The sequence below is a fragment of the Taudactylus pleione genome, unplaced genomic scaffold (genome assembly GCF_031769625.1).
Source record: "Taudactylus pleione unplaced genomic scaffold, aTauple2 ptg000066l, whole genome shotgun sequence".
Taxonomy (NCBI): domain Eukaryota; kingdom Metazoa; phylum Chordata; class Amphibia; order Anura; family Myobatrachidae; genus Taudactylus; species Taudactylus pleione.
Genome location: NW_028284468.1, coordinates 20,037,123 through 20,058,520, shown reverse-complemented (window position 1 = coordinate 20,058,520; position 21,398 = coordinate 20,037,123). Strand labels below are relative to the sequence as shown.

The 21,398-nt window shown below is 42.7% G+C and overlaps 1 protein-coding gene across 1 annotated transcript in view; it reads left to right on the top strand.

Moving 5' to 3' along the window:
* The window catches only part of CUNH16orf89 (chromosome unknown C16orf89 homolog), a 167,390-nt gene that overhangs the window by 110,488 nt on the left and 35,504 nt on the right, over nucleotides 1-21,398 (top strand). Inside the window, exon 6 of the mRNA XM_088466904.1 lies at nucleotides 521-625. Within this exon, the coding sequence (XP_088323030.1) occupies nucleotides 521-625 (105 nt within the window). The remainder of the gene's footprint in view (nucleotides 1-520; nucleotides 626-21,398) is intronic.

Genomic DNA, 21,398 nt, shown 5'->3' with positions numbered 1-21,398 from the left:
GTATATTACATTATAACTTCAAAGTACTATATTCAAATCAGAGTTCTAGAAACATATGGTTGACTGTACAATTTTCAGGCTTGACACAAACTTTAATTACTTTTTATAATATGATCTATAATATTTTTTTGTTATATATATGATGCATCACTTCGGAGTGCCCTTATACTGGACCTAACATCCAACATGAGCCATTATTTCCAGTACACAATGATATGCTGTTGTTTTTCCTACACATTCCTTTTATATTCGGTTCCCAAACTGCGCCATTACAGTCCATACTTTAAGGATATCCTTGCTTGAACACAGGTGACTTAATTAGTACCTCAGTCAATTTGATTTAACCATCTGGACTCAAGCATGGATATCCTTAAAACCTGTACTGTAATGGAGGAGTTTGGGAACCTCTGCTATATTCAGTTCTATCTTAAAATAACAACGTGCATGTAAATTTTAATATAGTTTTTGTGGATATTTTTCTCTGTCATGTTCTGAAACTTTGTGATATTTTGTTTTGTAGTAATGCTGTGTGGGTTATGTGGCTATTCAGATTTCTACAGACTAGAATGGATGAATAAAATTATTAGCTGGCAAGACCCTAACAGTGGCTGCTTTGGTTATATAGGTAAGATTTATGTGCAAATCAGTTCATCCATATGCTTCATTTTGTTAATGTGATAGAGCTGCATTGGAAATCCAGAAACAATTATCTCAATTGTTATCATTCCTATGTCAAGAATATTTATTTTGGTAAAGTGGTTTGGAGAAAAATTAATAATCGTTGAGCTACTATGGAGATGATCAAACCTACAATTTAACCAATCATGTTTATAATTGTATTTTGATTACAAGGCAATGTCATGTTAATTACTTTAATTCATAAAGTCTTTAAATGTTCTCATTTACATATTTTGGCCTAATGCAAATGACTGCCATGATTTTAAGTGGTCAAACGGGAAAGCTTAGAATCACACTCTCACTAAAAGCTAAACCATATGCAGAGTCATAGGGTTCTCGGCCTCTATAATATTTAAAACACAAACTAGAAAAGATTAGAAAAGAACAGCTCTGCTAATTTAAATGCAAAGACTTACATACAAATAGCAACATAGATAATTGCATGAAGAGAAAAATACTGGGCTTCTTATCAATGCATATAGGGGGTTCTAAGGTGAGGGTTATCGCAGTGACGGCTGCGTCTTTTCTAGCTGCCGCTACTGCATCTATATTCTAATGCTGCTGCCGATGAGAATCTTATTGAGACTTCCACCCGCTGTAGTGTGAATCTGCAGATATGTATGTAAAGTCGCACTATGGGCGCACCATCAGACATTGCACAGGTACAGAATGTCTGACTGAACATGGCCATCAGTGTCAGTGTAACTGCTTGTTTAGATGCAGTCGCTGGCACTGACATGCCCGCGACACACCCACGTCTGATAGCCAGTAACCACCCAGAAATGCCTATCGATATTGTATGGATCTACATCCCTGTGTGGCAACCATTAGGATGCATGCACAGTGCAGCTCGGGTGCATGTGCAAAGGATAACAATTGGCCACTTGCACCCACCCCTGAATCACCCCTTCTGTATCAAATGGGGTATGAACTGTAACCTGTCTATGCAACTTAGAGCAATTAAGGGTAATTACAAGCCATACGCACCTCAATCGCATTTCCACTTGCAGCTAAGTGGGTGTTACAGGAAGGCAACTGGGAGTTTATATGTGAAATGGTCGTGTTGTGGGTGTGTGTCAGTTATATAGTGGGTGTGTAGAAGGATTTGCTGGTGAGCATATGCACATGTCTGTCCAACTTCAGATAAATCTTTTGCACTAAGGACAAGGCAGATGCAAATACATGATGATAATGATGATCACTACTTTCAGAAGCGGGTGGCTGGGAGAGGTGCAGTTGCTTTTATTTCTGAACACTGAAAGCGATTACAATTTTGACCACTTTACATGCAATTCTGAATCAACCAATCATGTGGCAACAATTCAGGAGGATCAGATCAAACACTAGAAAAAAAAACATGCTGATATCCACAACAGTCTGTACAGTGTACAGAAAATGGTGATAGACTGTATGTCACGGGCTTGAGGATGAGATCTGAGTCAGGACCTGTGGGATGAACTGACGAGGTGAATAGGAAACAATGTGAGCATATCAGACGTTTACTCATGGATCAGGGATAGACACTGGCATGGAATATGACCCAAGGTCATCAGGGAGATTGGTGTCTACTGGGAACCCCCAGCCAGTACCTGGAACTACTTGAAAGGAACGCAACCTTAGCCCCGAATCTCAGGACCATGGAGATGGAACCAATACTTGAGAACTCAGGAACTGGGCAGCGGGACAACTCAGATAACCAATAGCCCAGCTGTTGTGCTGAGAAGAATAGTGGAGATAAAGTGGAACTGTCAGACTGAAGTATCTAATACAGGTTCAGCCCACTTGAACCCGAAATGAGCAGGTGAGTTGTTAACAGAAGACTTACTTGGAGTCAAAAATGGTAGCAGACTGCTTGGAAACACTATTACAGTAACTTTTATTAAATGGATACTTCAGACTACTGCCAGAATAACATATGCTGGCACTGGACTGGAACAGGAGTGTAAGTAGCATGTTGAATTGTATTGCAATCGGAATGATAAACACAGGATGGATATACTGTAAGCAGGTTAGACTGGACTGGAACCAGAGGAGACAGCAGTTGATTTGAACGTGTCTAGAACCGGAGGAGGCTGGACTGGAATGGACTGGGAACACTGATGAAACCTTGAACTGAACTGGAACCAGAGGGATCAAGAGTTGACTTGAACTGGACTGGAAAAGGAAACGGAGGATTACTTGCACTAGACTGGAACTAGCGGAGACAGTGACTAGATTAGAACTGGAGGAGACAGCAGCACTGAACACAGGCTGGAGGGTGTCTGAATACTGGCAGGAGTAATAACACCTCAGAGTAAATGGAACCACCTTACAGTACAGGTATCAGGGTAGAAGCAGCTTGCACAGTCACAGGTAGCAGGAGCACTGGTTCAGGTGGCAGATCGGAGTCAGAAGGTATACACTGGATAGTAAGCACACAGAGGAAGCTATGTTCCACATTGTTACCTAGTCCCACGGGCTGCCCGTGTGCAGTGTCCCCGCAGGACCTTCCTTTCTCACTGGCGCAATTGCCAAATAGAATTTATCACTGTGACAGAGTCTGCTGCACACCTGGAGGCTTCCATGAACAGGCATTATTGGATGGTGGCTGGGAAGTGGCCTGAAGAGAATGCAAAACAATTTGTCTCGTGGTCGTGTTATGAGAGTGTCATAGGCATTACAGTGAAAACTGCTACATTCTCAAATGCAGTCACAGAGGAAATACTCAGATGGAGACACTGCATCTGCCATAGGGATGGTGCATGCTATGGTACTCCGATGCTGGATTGTCCAGAACCACCGGCAGTGTTGCAGTGTGCACGGGCATTGGAAGTGCAGGGCTTGTACATTCCAGAGCATGCTAATACACAAAGGGAAGCTTGAAACCAGCATTTTCATATTACTAACGCAGCAGCCCTGCAAGGAGACGCAGCCACAATGGCGACCGGGTGCACCTCTGAAATAGACCCATAGGTTCAATATGAGCTTGAAAAAAAGACAGTTCTGTTTAAAAGTAACTGCTCTGTAATTCTCATTCTTCATACTATATGGAAAAAAGTATATAAGTATATGTATATATATATATATATATATATATATATATATATATCAATCATACAGACTCGGCTCTCCTTTTCAAACTGTGATCCCTTTGAATACAGGGAGTGTTAGTTCCAAACTATTGCAATAATTTGTCCAGCTGACCAACCACTTCACGGCCAGTCCCTACACTAACTCTCAGATATATGATCTTTGTCCTGCCACATTTGGCTTAAGCTTGCACACATTTTAAACATGAATATGGGTCCTGGTTTAAAGAGACAGAACCACACCCAGGAATATCAGTTAATAAGCACCTGGGGATAGACTGACAAAGTTTGTCTTACACTTGAAAAGCGTGAGACCGTGAAGTGGTTGGTCAGCTTGACAAATTATTCAAAGGAATTACAGTTTGAAAAGTAAGTGAGTACTGAGTTTGTATGATATTTTTTATGTAGATGGTGTGGTCACATACCAAGGGCACTCGCCATGGATTAAACCTCTTATATATACAGTATATAAAACTAGCTGAAGTACCCAGCGTTGCCCAGGTTTACATTTTCAAGTTATTGTTTTATTTTGTGATGTCATCCAAATTCATCCAGTGGAAGACCCAAAACAGGCTCCCTCGGTCAAAGTTCTGCCTGAAGCACTGAAGGACCCCAACCCCTCCCTTAGAAATCCTATCCAAATCCATCCAGTGAAAGGCCCAGAATGGGCTTCCAGGGTCATGTTCTGCCCAGCATACACCAACGGAGGACCGTCCGATTTAGATTTCTCTTCTGTTCATTCACTTTGCATTTTGTTAATTGATAAAAATAAATCAACACTTCTATTTTTGAAAGCATTCTTACTTTGCAGCATTTTTTTTCCACATTTGCCTAAAACTTTTGCACAGTGCTATATATATATATATATATATATATATATATACATATATATTACATATACCTGGATATAACATACAGTATATAAATATATATATTTCCCTCCCCTTTAGATTTTAAGCTCTTATGAGCAGGGCCCTTTACCCTCTTGTGCTTCTCCTTATTCTACTTTCATCTACTTCTTAAGCTCTGCTAGGGCACCTAACACTTGGTTCCTTTGCATTATTGCTTATCTGGGTGTTATGGTCACAAATGTAGCAATGTATATTATCCATGTCCTGTATTGTACTGTACTGTACTGTAAGTCACTGTAAATCAACCTATTTGTTTATGTACTTTGTAAGGCGCTGCCGAACACTTGTGGTGCCATATAAATAACTGATAATAATATATACAGATGTGTCCACATACATCTAGCCTCCGAGCACTACAAATCACGCTGCACATAACGTAGGAGCTCCGTGTGACTCGGTGACTCTGTGTATTATTATCACAGCAATTTGAATAGGTAGCACAATCAGCTTCTGCTAATTAAAATGATATGCGGCATGCCTATGTTCTGTGAGCGACTGCGGGTGTATGTGCATGTGAAACGCTACATTACACTGCTTGTGCTACCTATTCGCATCACTGTGTGAATAAGACACATTTGAAGGTGAAAAGAATGCCAAGTCACACCACGGCATGGCGCTACTAGAAGAGCTGTTTAACGCGGAAGGAGGCTAGGTGTATGAGGACACATCTGTATATACTGTAAGAAAGAACAAATGGAGGGTGCACAAGTGAGTTTTAGAATCAAAATAAAATTTACTTATATCAATGCTCTCATATATCTGAAAGAAGCAATAAACATCATCAAATAACTCAGGCTCATGATATACACACTTTTATTTCTGGATTACAGCAGGCAGACACATTTTTATGGTTTTGGCAGCATGTAGATCGTTTGTAACTTCCTGGAGTGGACCTCTAAAATAACCACGTCCACCATCTGATAGGCCACGCCCAACATGTTTCGTCACAACCAAGTACTACGTCAGGGGGTGTGTCTTAACCTCAGAAGGACTTCCTGTTATACTAGCTAGGCTTAATGAAGCAGCAACATGCAGTATTTACTATCAATAAAAACAACACATATAATACATATATAGCGCCTTATTTACTAACGAGTTTTATCACCAAAACGAGTGATAAATTTCACTGTGTATGATAAAAGCAGGGTTGCCTACCCTCCCGATTTGGTCGGGAGTCTCCTGAATATCAGGTGCCCCTCCCAATCCCCCTGGAAAGGCAGGCAAGCCTCCCGGCTGCCGCCTGCCCTCTACTACCTCATAGAAACCCCTGCAGCGGGGAGCCAGTGACGCGATTTGCGCTAAATCGACGCATCCTAGCCCCACCCCCTGCTCCACAATGGCAATATTTTCAGCATTGTAAAGAGGGGGCGGAACCATGATGATGCAATTGCGTGGCTCCGCCCCCAATGCCGTGTCACAAGCTGGCCACGCCCCCCGCTGTGCGCAGACATTCAGCTCCCTCCCACCATTTTATTGTGGTCTAACTCGACTTTTATCATACCTAGGGCCAAATGTAATAGGTAGTCTGTTTTAGTAACAGTACAAACTCGCACTTTCTCGCACTTTTAGAAAGTGCGAGTTTGTACTGAAACTCGCAAATTCAATAGCCTGCGAACTTTTCAGCTCGAGGCTACTGCATTTGCGAGTTTAGGCGAGTTTAGGACTATGTAAACTGACACCTTTTAATGCGAGTAGCATTAAAAGGTGCGAGTTTTAGAGAAGCCATCACAGATCAGTGAGATGCGTGATGGCTTCTGTGTGTGTGTAAAAAAATAAATAAATGTGCACCCCTCCCCAAAAGCATAACCAGCCCCGGGCTTTATAAAGCCTGTTCTGGTTCTAAAAATACAGGGGCCAAAATGTGTAGGTGGCCCCTGTATATTAAGAACCAGCACAGGGCTTTGTTGAGCTGGTCCTGGTTCAGGAAAATCAGGGGACAAAACGAGTAGGGGAGCACCAAAGCACCGAAGTCTGTCTAGCGGGGGGATAATGCCACAGCCAGGGAAAACCTTTCACCGGTTTCCCCGGCCAAAGCATTACCCCTGACCGCTAGTCAGTCCAGGTACCCCAGGCCTAGACTGATAGCCCGGGGCTATCCCCGACACCCTAGGGCGGTGGGTGCCGGATTGATAGTGTAAAGTGTAAAATTAAGTTTTCAATATTGTCTTTATTTGTAGAACCACAAGTACCAGCAAACCTCCCCTGCATGCTGGTATTTGGAGAACCACAAATACCAGCATGCGGGGCATTACGGGCCCACTGGCACTTGTAGTTCCACAACTAAAGAAATACGTAAATAAACAAACATACACAGTGAAAGTATAATTTTAATAAAACATACATGCACACTGACACTCACACTCACACATACTCACCTAGTATCCGAAGTAATCCATAGGGGTGTACCTGAAAAAAAAATCCATACTCACCTCTCCTATGCGTAGATCACGTCCACTTGTCCGAGTAGGCAATCCAGGGGTTAAAATAAAAAAAAATAAAAAAACCGAACCATACGGACTGAGCAAAGGTATGTGTGGACACATACCTTTGCTCCACGTAAATGACCGGAGCACAAGTGTGCCCCGTCAGTGAAGGGGCCTCCAGCCAATCAGGGAGTATCTCCGTCGGAGCAGCTCCCTGATTAGCTGAATGCGGCCAGCCTGTGTGTTCCATAGACGTCTATGGTGAGAAATCCCCATAGACATCTATTGTGGGAACCTCTACATCATAGCCGCAAGATTAATTGAGGTTAATCTTGTGGTTACATCACTGATACAATGTCGCGACATTGTATCAGTGATGTAACCACAAGATTAACCTCAATTAATCTTGTATATGGAGCAATAGGCGGCACTTCACAAAGAACACAATACACTCGTAGGTAGGTTAATCAACTTTTCAGAACTTTTGTAATGGTTCTTTCCTCATGATATTTCCTTTTCCACTTTTGGGAAGGGTAATTGAGGAAGGCACCAGGCGCACATTACATACTTAGCCATATGGAGTGCCAGCCGCAATTGCTGTGTATAAATATATATATATATATATATATACCGGATCCTATGTTACGTATGTCTATATGTCCAGTTTGGCTCACTGGATTTATTTGGACCAGGGCACCTACGCATATATATTTATTGTGTGTTGATCTGGCGACTTTTTTTCATTGCTGATTTGTCTTTAGACATCACCTCTGCACTGGCACTTATTTACTATATCCCTGTATTACTTTAGGGGAGTAGTATCATGTTTGATGATTAATATGCATATGGCTGAATTTTGAATTTTTATATTATATTTGAAGATATACACCATTTGGTGTGAATTTTAGTGCTATTATGATGGAGGCTGAGGTGGATGATGCCACAAGTGGATATAGTCATGCTATTTATCCCATTGGAGACATTCTATCATACTCAATCTGAGGCAGAAGCCATTTTATATACAACTGATTTATTGGAGCAACTAGAACCAGCATCATGTGAGGATTTATATCATGAGGTTTTAAAGCTCAAAAAACGTGAAGTAGATTATTTCTACCATGGGTTAACCCTTAGTGATTACTATAGAGTCAAATCCCAAGGGGTCTTAGAATTAAGAATTGCCCTACTATTGGAAAGCATGATCCCATGTTTTGCAAACGCTGGGTTGCCATATTAAACAAATGCTCATTTGACTTAATGTTGCTTATCATTGAACAATCAACTAAGGAAGTTTCTGCAGTCAAAGAGAAGATTGCTACATTTGATAGGTTACATAAGGTTACATTGGAGCAGGACTGTGATACTAAATGGCTGGATAAATTGGAGGCACAAGTCCATAATTACAGACGTGATCTTATTAAATTTAAAAAAGAGAAAAAATTAAAAGTTGACACTGATTATGAACTCAATACTGTATACCGGTGGACATCAAATGAAAGAGCCATTAAGAGACCTTTCTTTAGAAGAAATTGCATGCGGCATATGGACACTGAATCATCGAATGAGTATAAAACCTCAGATAGTGAGTATGAGAGATCTAGGGTTAATGATGGTCCCAGACATAAATCATACCCTTTAGGGGTTATTACCAGATCCCGAGAAGGAGGAGGTGGAGACGTTACACCAGAAGGGGAGGACAAACGAAAAGGAAGAGGGCGTGGAAGGAAGCCTCCAATTCCTCACAAAACTTAGTCGTTAATCTGTCTACATACCATCTTAATAAGACAGAATTACGAGTATTGAATAAAGGCTTATCGTTCGTCCCCACGGTGAAGTTTGACCCGCTGCAATAGCAAACAGAACAATTTGCGTTGAATAGACAATTAAAATTGAAATAATTTTTTCTAAAAACAATCAGCCTATGAACACACAAACGGCACCCCTACCTGCTAAATTGCAGAAGTTACAACCTAGGTCAACGTTTGACCCTTTATCGTCTAACTCTTCTATCAAGACATTTATGAGGTTATTACATAATGAAGTTGACGATGTGATTGTCGATCTACCATGCACTAGATTTAATCTTACTAAGGAGGAATATACTGCCCTTATACAGTTATCCAACAATTCTAACCTGATTTTTCGGCCGGCGGATAAAGGGGGAGCCCTTGTTATATTGTATCTATATTACTACCAACAAATGATTGCGGCCCATTTGGGGGATATATCGACATATAGATTATTGCCATCGGATCCAACATCGATGGTTAAGAAAGAACTTAATGATATCCTTACTGCAGCAGTAGATCATAAAATCATTGATAATCATCTGAAGGAGGCTTTAATTCCGCAGTATCCTGTTGTTCCGGTACTTTATTGTACACCGAAAATACATAAATCACTAATTGATCCTTCGGGACGACCCATCATCGCAGCAAGAGGGTCATTACTGCAACCGACAGCTATTTATTTGGATACTATAATGCAGCCATGTATCCGAAGTCATCCTCATTATCTTCTTGATACATCCTCAGTTTTGAGGAAACTGAAGGAACTGCCTATATTTAATGAAGAAGTGTGGCTATGTAGTATAGATGTAGGCAGCCTCTATACTATTATACCTTATGCAGAAGGGATGGCTGCCACACAGAAATTTCTTAGAGATCATCCCTTATATGTTGGGCCTGATATTAACTTAATTACTGATCTATTACAAATTATTCTCACTGGGAATTTTTTTCTATATGATAAGCAATTTTATCTCCAAAATATCGGCTGTGCGATGGGGTCCAGTGTGGCCCCATCGTATGCCAATATTTATATGTTTGGTGTAGAAAATGATTTGTTTTTTGATAATCCTGATATTGCACAGAAAGTTGCCTTCTACGTGCGGTATATAGACGATCTATTGGTGTTTTGGAAGGGCCCCAGACATGAATTTATTGAATTAATTGAGCAACATAATAGGAGTGATTGTCCTGCTAAATTGACATTCAATATTAGTAATGTGTCAGTAAATTATCTGGATGTTAAGATATCTATGGTTAATGGTAAAATTTCTACTAGCCTGTATACTAAAGAGACTGACAGAAATAATTTGCTATGTGCTGACAGTTGTCATCCTAGGCCACTCATTCGTGGTCTTCCCTATTCTCAATTATTGAGAATTAGGAGAATTAACACGGATGAGTTTTTGGCCGAGTCGCAGATGGATGACATGATTAATAAATTTGTCAGTAGAGGATATGATCTGACTCATTTAACTAGTGTTAAACAACAAGTATTGAGTATAGACAGGGAGACACTGTTGAAACATAATATGCCCAAAAAGAATAATAATGTAGATATGATACCGTGGGTTAATAAATACAACCAGTCTAGTAGCCACATTAAAAAGATTTCTAAAAAACTGTGGCCTATTATACAAACAGATCCTGATCTTAACTTACATGACACTCGTATTATGTCATGCTATAAAAGAGGTCGTAGCATTCGTGACATACTTGTCAAGACTGACATATCGAGTCTTGGTCCCAGGGCGGATGGAGTTGGTGTTGGCAAGTTGGGGTGCTTTAGATGTACCTGTACCACCTGTAGATACCTTATTCCTGGAGATATTTTTTTGCATCCTTTGTCAGGACGTAAATACCACATATGACATAGGCTTACTTGTAACTCTGCGTTTGTCGTGTACCAGATAATATGCCCTTGTGGCTTATCATACATAGGCAAGACCGAGAGAACATTTAAAGAGCGCATGGCAGCTCATAGAAGTGCCATTAGGTCAGCTCTTAATAATGGTTGTAATGAACAACCTGTGGCAAAGCATTTTGCCTTGGCACGCCACCCTTTATCTGCCCTCAAATATAGGATGATAAACCATATCCCAATATCTATACGGGGAGGAGATAGATCCCGTAAATTAATACAATGTGAAACTCGATGGATACATCGTTTGGGTACAATGTCACCCAGGGGTTTAAATGAGCAATTGAGCCTAGGATCTCTCCTATGAGTTGTGATGTTTAATATACAATTTTTGATGTTTTATTAACTTGAATACTATTATTCATATGGAATATATTATTCTCAAATATGTGTATAGCACTATATTTATATCTGCAGACATGCCGTTAGCTTTTTCTTGTTATGTGATATATTATATGCCATCTGACCATATGTATGTTTATCTCATAGCACCGTTATGTAGATTGCGCTAGTTTGTTTATATGTTACTATGGTGATGGCACTCGTTTAGTAGAGTCATGTGACGCTGTGACGTCACTGGTCAGTGCCGCCGGGCGGGTGTGGATCCCTGCTCCGGTGAGGCTGTTTAGTCACTTAGGTGAGCACATATAAGGTAGGATGTTTTTTGTATATGTATGTATGTCCTGATGAAAATACCTTTGTCTTGGTATTGAAACGTTGACTTTTTCTAGCCTTGTCTATGCTGTATTTATTCGCTTGGAGTGCCGCATCATTGAGGATCCTATATATATATATATATATATATTTTTTTTTTTTTTTTTTTTTTAAATATATATATATGCTGTACATTAACACGTATAAACACATACACACACGTGTGTGTTTTCAATATCTAAATACCTGGAAAAGAGATCGTCCTTCAGATTATGCTAAAAACACAAACATAATCAAAATTCCTGTTTGTGTTTTTGTGTTTATGCCTGTGTGCTATATTAGGGCTGTCATGGAAACAGTGGAGAAATGATGAGTACCTACACTGGTAAATTATCACATTTCCTCTGTATAGATCTCAGTCTGCCAGTCTTTGTTTTATACAGTGGTGTATTAACAATGGGTGCAGGAAGTTCAGTGCACAGAGGGCCTGATTCAGACACGCTTGCGAGCGCTCGCAAGCTGGTTTATGTTGGCCCAGTGCGCATGCGCATGACGGAGCTGGCTCCGTCGTGCGCATGCGCAAGACCCGGATAGCGACGGGCAAGCCATCGCTCCGGGTCTCGTACCAAAGGGGGCGTGCTGTCGATGGTGAGTGACAGCACGCCCCCTTTTGTGGGCATGCCGGGGGTGTGGCTGCCCAGACGGAGGCGTTCCCATGGGAATGCCTACCGTCTGGGACAGGCCCCACTGACATCACAAGTGATGTCAGTGGGAGTGCTCTCGGCTCTGAAAGCACTCCAGGGTTTGCGGCAACGAGACCCTACCACAAGGGTCTCATCGCAAGCCCAATGGTCGTAATGGTCTTGACCATCGCGACCATCTTCCTGGCCGCTCACTATAGCTGTGGGTGGTCACCCACAGCTATACAAGCAGCCAGGAGGCCGCTCTAAAAATTAAGAAGGACGTCCCTGATTCAGAGCGAGCACTCTGTCAGAGCGTCCGGCTCTGAATCAGGGCCAGAAGCTTCTGCACCACATTTTGCTGCAGCCCAGAAGAAGACGTATATATAATGTGCAGAGGGGAGAACGTCATTTAGAATGGCCGTCCATCCCATATCACATCAGCTTTTCAAAACTGCCAATTGTTTTCAATTTTGCCTGTAAAATTGTCGTAACAACCTCCATAGACACTAGCCAACAAGGGACCGAGGGCCTGATTCAGACCCAGTCGCTCTGACAGAGTGCTCGCTCTGAATCAGGGCCGGCTTTCTTTTTTATTAGAACGGCCTCCTGGCCGCTCGCATAGCTGTGGGTGACCACCCACAGCTACAGCGAGTGGCCAGCCATGATGATGGTCGCGATGGTCAAGACCATCGTGAACATCGGGCTTGTGAAGAGACCCTTGTGGTAGGGTCTCGTGGCTGCAAGCCCCAGAGAGATTTCGGCTCTAAAAAAGCCGGAATCTCTCCACTGATATCACTCGTGATGTCAGTGGGGCCGCCCCCAAACGACAGGCGTTCTTATGGGAACACCTCCGTTTAGACAGCCACCCCCTTGGCCCACCCACCAAAGGGGGCGAGCTGTCACTCAGCATCGACAGCTCGCCCCCTTTGTTGCGAGACCCGGACCGACGGAGTGCCCGTCGCTAGCCGGGTCTTGTGCATGCACACGATGGAGCCGGCTCCGTCGTACGCATGCGCTGTGGGCCACCATCGACCCGGTTGCGAGCCTCAGCGCTTGCGACAGTGTCTGAATCATGTCCTGAGTTTAAGACCTTAATTAGTACCATACTCTGTCCCATATGAGTAAGAGGTGGAAGTATCTGTTTTCATCATGAGGTGGTCTTTGAGGATTAAAACAAAGGGGTGATTTACTGAACATTGGTTTAGCTATTTTAGTTGTTTTTCAGTCAAATTTGCAATCCACTCATTTACTAAAGGCCAAACCGATGAGAAACCAACCAAAAGGCCAACTTTAGAACAAAATTGATAATCAGTATTATGGATTCCTAGGCTGTTCTGTGTAAACCCCTAGAACCCAGGCTAGCAGGGCCTTTTGCCACTAACAGCCACCCGCTGTTCCCTTAGAACTGGAAGACGTTCACCAGTACTTAAGTGGCCACCTGGACTTAATACTTGGGGTAGTAGCGGTTTACACTTATTACCATTGGAAACCAGTGATTAGCAGGACATACTGGTTACTGGGAGGAAAGTCAGTAGTACGGCTAAGAAGCCGATGGTGTGGCTATAAGAGCAGATGATGCAGCTGAAGCTGGCAGTACAATTTGAAGAAGTGACAAAGCAGTTTGGAAGCCAGTGATGCGGCTTTGAGAGCCAATGGTGCGGCATTGTACACTGATGGTGCAGCATTGTGCGCCGATGGTGCAGCTAAGCTGGTGGTACAATTTGAAGAGTTGATGCAATTGCTTGGAACCAGTGATGCAGCTTTGAGAGCCGATGGTGCGGCGTTGTATGCCGATGGTGCGGCTTTGAACGCTGATGGTGCGGCTTTGTACACCAATGGTGTGGCTAAAGCCGGTATTACAATTTAAAGAGTTGATGTAGTGGCTTGGAAGCCAGTGATGTGGCTTTGAAACCCGATGGCATGGTGTTATACGCCTATGGTGCAGCATTAGCCGGTAGTACAAGATAAAGAGTTGGAAGTCAGTTATGCAGCTTTGAGAGCAGATGGTGCGGCGATGTACGCTGATGGTGCAGTGTTGTACGCCAATGGTGTGGCTATAGCCGGTAGTAAAATATAAAGAGTTGTTGTAGTGGCTTGGAAGCCAGTGATGAGGCTTTGAGAGCAGATGGTGTGGCTTTGTACGCCAATAGTGCGGCTAGAGAGCCGGTGGTGCGGCTTGGAAACCGGTAGCAGCCAGGAGGCTGACTGAGCATTTGGAAGCCCGGTGGAGCGGCTTGGAAACCGGTAGCAGCTAGGAGGCTGATGAAGCATCTGGAAGCCGGGGAAACAGCATAAGCTTCAACCAGGAAAGATGAGAACGCCGACCATGCAGCAGAGCTGAGAAATCCACAAGGAACACTATGGTCGGTGAGGTGGCAAAAGCCCAGCATGTACCAAAATGAGAAGGAACCAATCATACCATGCTGTGGACAGCAAGTGACATCTTGCGGTGTTCGGATCGCCTAGCACCCGACAGAACTGAAATCAGACTGCCAGAAGGAGGTAAATTGCTAGAAGGAAGCAAGTCGTTACCGCGACTTGTAACAATCGGCTCACTATCAATGTGTTTTTAGTTACAAGAATAGACACCCAGTATTTACTATGCATCGGGTTTAGAACCCATCGCCAAGCCAATGGCAAACCCTCTAAATCATAGACCTGCCTCTTGCAGGCGAGTTTCTGTGAAGAAGAAAATAGTCAAGCACTAAACCTCCTGAATGGGCCAATTGACAATTAATTAATTGTTATTAACAGTGATGACTGCTGTTTCTGATCACCAAAAAGGTAATAAATGAAACACCCAAAAGTTTCTGTGATTTTTGCCTGCTTTATTTTATTGATAAGGTTTAAAAGTTTTATACAACTTCAAAAACATAGAGTTTGTGTTGAAGAATATTTCTTAACCAATGCTTATTATAATTATACACTAATGTGTAAAATTTAGGCAAGTTGGTGATGCTCCCTAGAGTCAGTGTTGTACTAAGTATACAAGGAAAGAGACAGAGAGACTCTTTGGGGAAAATTAAATTGTTTTTTGTGCACCTGTTAGTAATTTGGGCCTGATGGAGCTATTCAATTGTTGTAGGCGCCCAGATTTCTGCTGCACCAACCTGAAGTGACAAGCAGAAGTGTGGGAAAAGTTAGTTGGGTGCCCAAACAGCCATTCCAGCAGCACGCCCAATAGTTTAGATGGGTTTAGGTGCTTTACAAGGCTAAAACCTGATGCATTTCGATGTAACAAGTGTGTTAAGTAAAGAGTGCCTGTGGCACTCTTACCCGCTGGAGCAACAATTGAATAGCTCCATCCAGCCCCCATTACTTTTGGATGTGCAAACAACAATTGAATCTCTCACTATGTTGGGGCACAATTTATGTGAGTTAATTGTAGCATTAAAAAGTAATTTTTATTAAGTCACTTAAAGTAATGGGTAATAAACAAATGTAACTAACAAGTTTGCCTTACTATATGTATAAACATATATTAATTTCACCAATTCTAATTGTATAAAGGAATGGCGAAATTTGATTGCGATTGAAATCCTGGTGAGTATCACAATGTGCATCTATATTGGGTGCCTTGATATCTAATTAAATAGAGCACTGATTCATGAGAATAGTCTGACTGATTTGCAACATATAGCCATTAGTAGCAACTGGAGTGTTTACTGGTAAGTCACAATGCATCAAATCTTAACTGGTGTCTAACCAGATAATATAATATAGTAGGTAACACGTAAACCGATAATTCAGAAAACAAGTATTGTACCTGAAAAGCTGGCAGTCCGACAATAATATAAGCACAGTTGTATTCAAAGTATGGCTCTGCTAGCAAGTTGTAATTACGCCTTGCTAATAAGTATGATACACAGCACTTCCACCGATTCATTTACTTACACAGATTTACATCTGTAAGTTAACAATCAAGTTTTATGTGTCTATAACAGGTCTCAAAAAGATCACATTAGTAGTGAATGCAGTGACAGATAATAAATCCAATTAGTAACAACAAAATATCATTTTTTACGTCTATGGGAGGGGTTACAGAGATAATCTCTTATAAAATCAGCAATAGAGAATGATGACAACAGTGCCTCAGAATAAAGTAGACAGATACTGTGCCTACCCACCATCACAGTACTGGTGTTCCTCCGTGTGCATACACAGTGAACGGAGAATGAAAGACCAGGCAGTGGGAAGGAGGCTATAGAGCTAAAGGAAAGAGAGCACTTCTACTTCGGTGCCGGCTCACCCTGTCTGCTCTGATGTGCAGAACCTTGCAGGACAGACTAGGGAGTGCTCCAAAAGGCACAGAGAATGAGAAATTACCTGACCATGGGCCTGATTCAGACCCACTCGTAAGCGGCTGTCCGCTCGCAAGTGGGTCGATGTTGTGCACTGCGCATGCGCACGACGGCGGGAGCTCCGTCGTGCGCATGCGCCAGACGCAACGAGCGAAGGACTTTCCTTCGCTCATTGTGTCTGATCAAAGGGGGCGTGCTGTTGATGTTGATTGACAGCACGCCCCCTTTGGTGGGCGTGCCTCCCTGACGGGGGCGTTCCCAAGGGAACGCCTACCGTCAGAAGCCGGCCCACTGACATCACTAGTGATGTCAGTGGGAGTGATTTTGGCTCTGATAGAGCCAAAATCACTCCGGGCCTTGCGGTTGAAAAACTCAACCGCAGGCTCTGGCTCGCAGTGGCGATGGTCGCGATGGTCAAGACCATCGCGACCATCAACCTGCACGCTCATACAGGCTGTGGGTGGTGACCCACAGCTATACGAGCGTCCAGGAGGATGCTCCATAATTATGGAGGACGGCCCACATTCAGAGCGGGCGCTCTGCTCAGAGCGTACGGCTCTGAATGAGGGCCCATGTTAGCTAGATAGGACATTGTGGAGAGCCAGGGTCACCTTTATGCACTGATGTTCCCTGTGTTTGAATGACATGTGTTTTGTCTGGTGCCCATACAGCCTCCCCATATTGTGGGTGGGTCTTTGATTTGTCATTTACCAGTGATTGGCATATGCTATGGCCAATCATACCTGCATCATGAGTTCCCATTGATTGATGGCACTAATAGCCAGTCCAATGTGTTGTGTGAGTCTGGCTGTAAAAAGATCTCCTGACATATATTTTGTGTGCCTGTGATAACAACGGATATTTTTCCAAGGAGTACAGACTAATATGTAAATAAAGTAATAATAAAAGTCCCTGTATAATAGTATAATTACACATGCTGAGCTTGTCTGAATTTTCACAATGAGGAACTGCAGGGGCGTATCTATAATGGGTGTAGGGTGTGCGGTGCAGGGGGCCCAAACCACACACCCTGCACCCATATAGTATATACTTACCTGTCCGTTGTCTCCAGAGTGCTGCTCAGCAGCGATTGGCAAGTACTGCAGAGCAGCAAAAAGCACTGGGAAAAAGGTGGTGGCCATTTTCCTCATGATTCACGAATGCACAGTACTGCTGTCCCCGGGAAAATGGCGAGGGCACCATTTTCCAGGAGACCCGCACATGTGTAGTAGATTCTGGCACTAAGCCAGAATCTACTCTATTGCACCTTCCATGACACTGCTAGAGAGAGGAGGGGGCCCGCACAGAGGGTCTCATTCAGACCCGCTCGCAAGCGCTGAAATTCTCTCGCTCTGGGGCTCACTACAAAAGGGACGGCTGTCGATGGTGATCGACAGCTCGTACCATTTTGTAGGCAGGGTGGGGGGTGGCTGGCCAAACGGAGGCGTTCCCGAAGGAACGTCTGCCATTTGGGGGCGGCCCCACTGACATCACTCGTGATGTCAGTGGTGAGCTTCTGGCTCTATTAGAGCCAAAAGCTCACTGGGGCTTGCGGCAGACGAGACCCTACCACAAGGGTCTCGTCGCAAGCCCCGATGGTCGCGATGGTCTTGACCATCGCGACCATCAATCTGGCCGCTCGCTAAAGCTGTGGGTGGTCACCAACAGCTTAGCGAGCGACCAGGAGGCCGGCTCATTATAGAGAAGCGGCCGCCCTCATTCAGAGCGTGCGCTCGCATTTTGCAAGTGGCTCTGAATGAGGTCCAGAGTCTGCACACGGGCCCCATCCTCTCTTAATACACCCCTGAGGGACTGGGTAATATTCCAATATGTGTATGTAAGTAGAAGGACCCAAGTGATATAGAGATATACAGTACCTACGGTATTTTGTTTTCATAAAAAGGTTATATATAGGTTGTATAGCCCGCACTCACTGCAGCAATACCGTCCATTAGGGGTGCAACCTCAATGACACCATCAGAAAAAATCTGGAGGTCCACTTGTGTCCAAAAAATCACAAACTGTGAGGGCACTCACCATTGCAAAAAACATCCTTTTAATTACATACCACCAGTCTTATATGAAAGGCTAGACCGACGTTTCGGTCCCATGAGAGACCTTTGTCAAGGTTCAGAATTGTCACATAATGTTCAAGCCATCAAGACAGGAGTGTAACACAGACAGCTAATACCATTTCATAAATAGCAGAGGTAATACATAGCAGGTGAGAGCCTAGTAATCAAGATCTACATACTAACAGCATGCTGACACACACACGTCTGGCCACACCCCCTTAGGCAGAGACAAAACCAAGTCTCATATTAAACAACAAATCTCTGCAGGGCTGCATCTCAACATTATAAGATAACATACGACAACTACCCACTATGTCACCATACATGCCAGGGCGCAAACCACGCCACAGGCATCAGCGTCAGGTGTTGCCTAGCAACATATAAATATTGCTGTGTCGCAAAAAGTACACTAGCCCTCTAATCGTGCAGCTGTCAGCGCTATGTGATTGCCTTATTAAAAATATCAACCAAGAAAAAATGTAAATACATTTCTCATTAGATCAATACAGGGCTCTCACCTGCAGGTATACCAATGCACATACATAACAATATACATACACATATTTAATAAAAAATCAGCCAACCCCCCCCCCCCAAAAAAAAACACATAAATAAATAATAAATAAACACAAGTCTGGTGACCAAGCGTTTCAATTACAAATACACATTAAATGAAATTTGTTCATTTAGGCCCTTGGGAGCACCGGTACCCAAATCAAAAATCCGTTTTGCCTCACGGCGTTTCAGAGCCAATTCTCTATCACCGCCTCTTATCAGCGGTGGCTGCCAATCAATGACCATACATCTCAAAGATGCAAGCGAGTGTCCCTTAGCAATAAAGTGTTTAGCCACTGGTTTATTGGTCATCCCCGTTGTTAATGCCTGTCGAACCGATCTGCGGTGATTCGCCATCTGTTCTCTAAATGATCTTGTTGTAAGACCAATATGAACTAGAGAACACGGGCAAGTCAGCATATATATGACAAAGTCACTTGTGCAGGTGAATCTGTATTTGATTTTTATTACTGTTCCCGTATGAGGATGTTTAAATGAGCTTCCAGTGTTCACGTTATACAGTTAATACACTTGAAACAACCAGTGCGCATATCCTTGGTCTTAGAGGACGATTCCCATAGTGTCGGTCTCATCAACAGCTGTCTTAGACTTGCACCCTTACACAAAGATAGTAAAGGTGTTTTATCTTTAAATGGCAGAGATGTGTCAGTTTTTATTACTTGCCAGTTCTTATGAATTGCCTTCTGAACACTGGTGGCATGTGTATCATATAGACTTGAAAAAATGATACGATTTTTCAGTTTCAATTGATTGCTTAATCTATCAGAGGCTTGAACAAATTTTTTCTTCGCCTTCACAAGGCAAGACTGGGCAACCTTATGAGATTATCCTCATTGTATAACATGGGATTTAATTTCATTCAACTGAAGTTCAGTCAGATCTGCCTCACTATTATTACGTAGTACACACAAAAATTGTGAAACAGGGAGGCTAGTTTTAAGATGTTCAGGATGAAAACTTGTTGCCAGCAACAAAGTGTTGCAATCAGTGGTCTTGCGTTACAGGGTCGTAGCAATCTTTGTTCCAATCCTAAATACTGTCAGGTCAAGAAAGTCAACACGTTCACTATTGACTGTATATGTGAACTTAATGGGCGTAGGTAGATCACTGAGCTCATCCATTATAACAACATAACTGTCATGGTCACCAGACCAAATCATAAAGAAATCATCCATGAACCGTTTCAGGTACATAATATGTTCACCATACTTGGGGAGAATGTATGTCTGCTCAAAGAAGTGCATATATATATTCGCATACAGAGGGGCCACATTCAACCCCATCACCATCCCGGAGGCCTGCATAAAGAAGCCATCTTTATATTGAAAATAGTTATACTCCAAAATACATCTAAGGAGTTCCAATAGAAACTCGACAGGAGGCATCGGAGTTTCAGTTTGTACATGCATGAGCGCCTTCTGTACCACCTCTACACTGTCATCATGAGGGATGACAGTGTAGAGGGAGCCAACATCGATGGCTGCAAACACCATGTTCATAGGGACCTCACCTAACGCCTTTAACTTACATATAAAATCACCAGTATCTTTGATGTATGTAGGAATTTGATCAGCAAAAAGCTGTAAAAAACTATTAAGATACTGTGCCAAAGGCTGTAAAATTGACCCTTGTGCCGATATAATCAGATGCCCTGGTGGTTTTATTAAGGTTTTATGCACCTTCGGGAGGGTATACAAAATAGGACATATTGGAAATTGAACTTTTAAACAGCTAGCAAGTGTTTCATTTAACCATTGATGTAGGACGGCATCATCCAAAATATCGTCAACCTTCTTTTTAATGTCACACGTCAGTCGCCTATATGTGTTACAATCTGAAAGTTGTTTAACTGTCTCAGCATCATAGTCTTCTGAATTTTGTAAAACAATGGCACCGCCTTTATCGGCGGGCCGTATGACCAAATCGCGATTTTGCTGTAAGCCTTTTAAAGCCCTACGTTCTTCCATGGTTAAATTATCAAAATACTTTTACGATTAATCGTGTAATCAACATCAGTCAACCGATGAAAAGTTCTAATACTTGAATTTGTAGAAATTGTATCAAAATTACTAGGCTGTCTGAGAATAGGTAAAATGTCGCTGTAGGGAAGCTCATGCTTGTCACCAAAAAATTCACGTAATGTAAGTTGTTTCCCCATTTTATAATAGTCAACAGCCCACTGAAACTCGCTATGTTTTTGAAGTGGAACAAATGATAACCCCTTGTTTAACAAGGAGGTTTCACTAGGGGTTAAAAAATGTGAAGACAAATTAAATATGAGATCAGTGGCTACTTCTTGCGTTTTTCTTATTTTTATATCC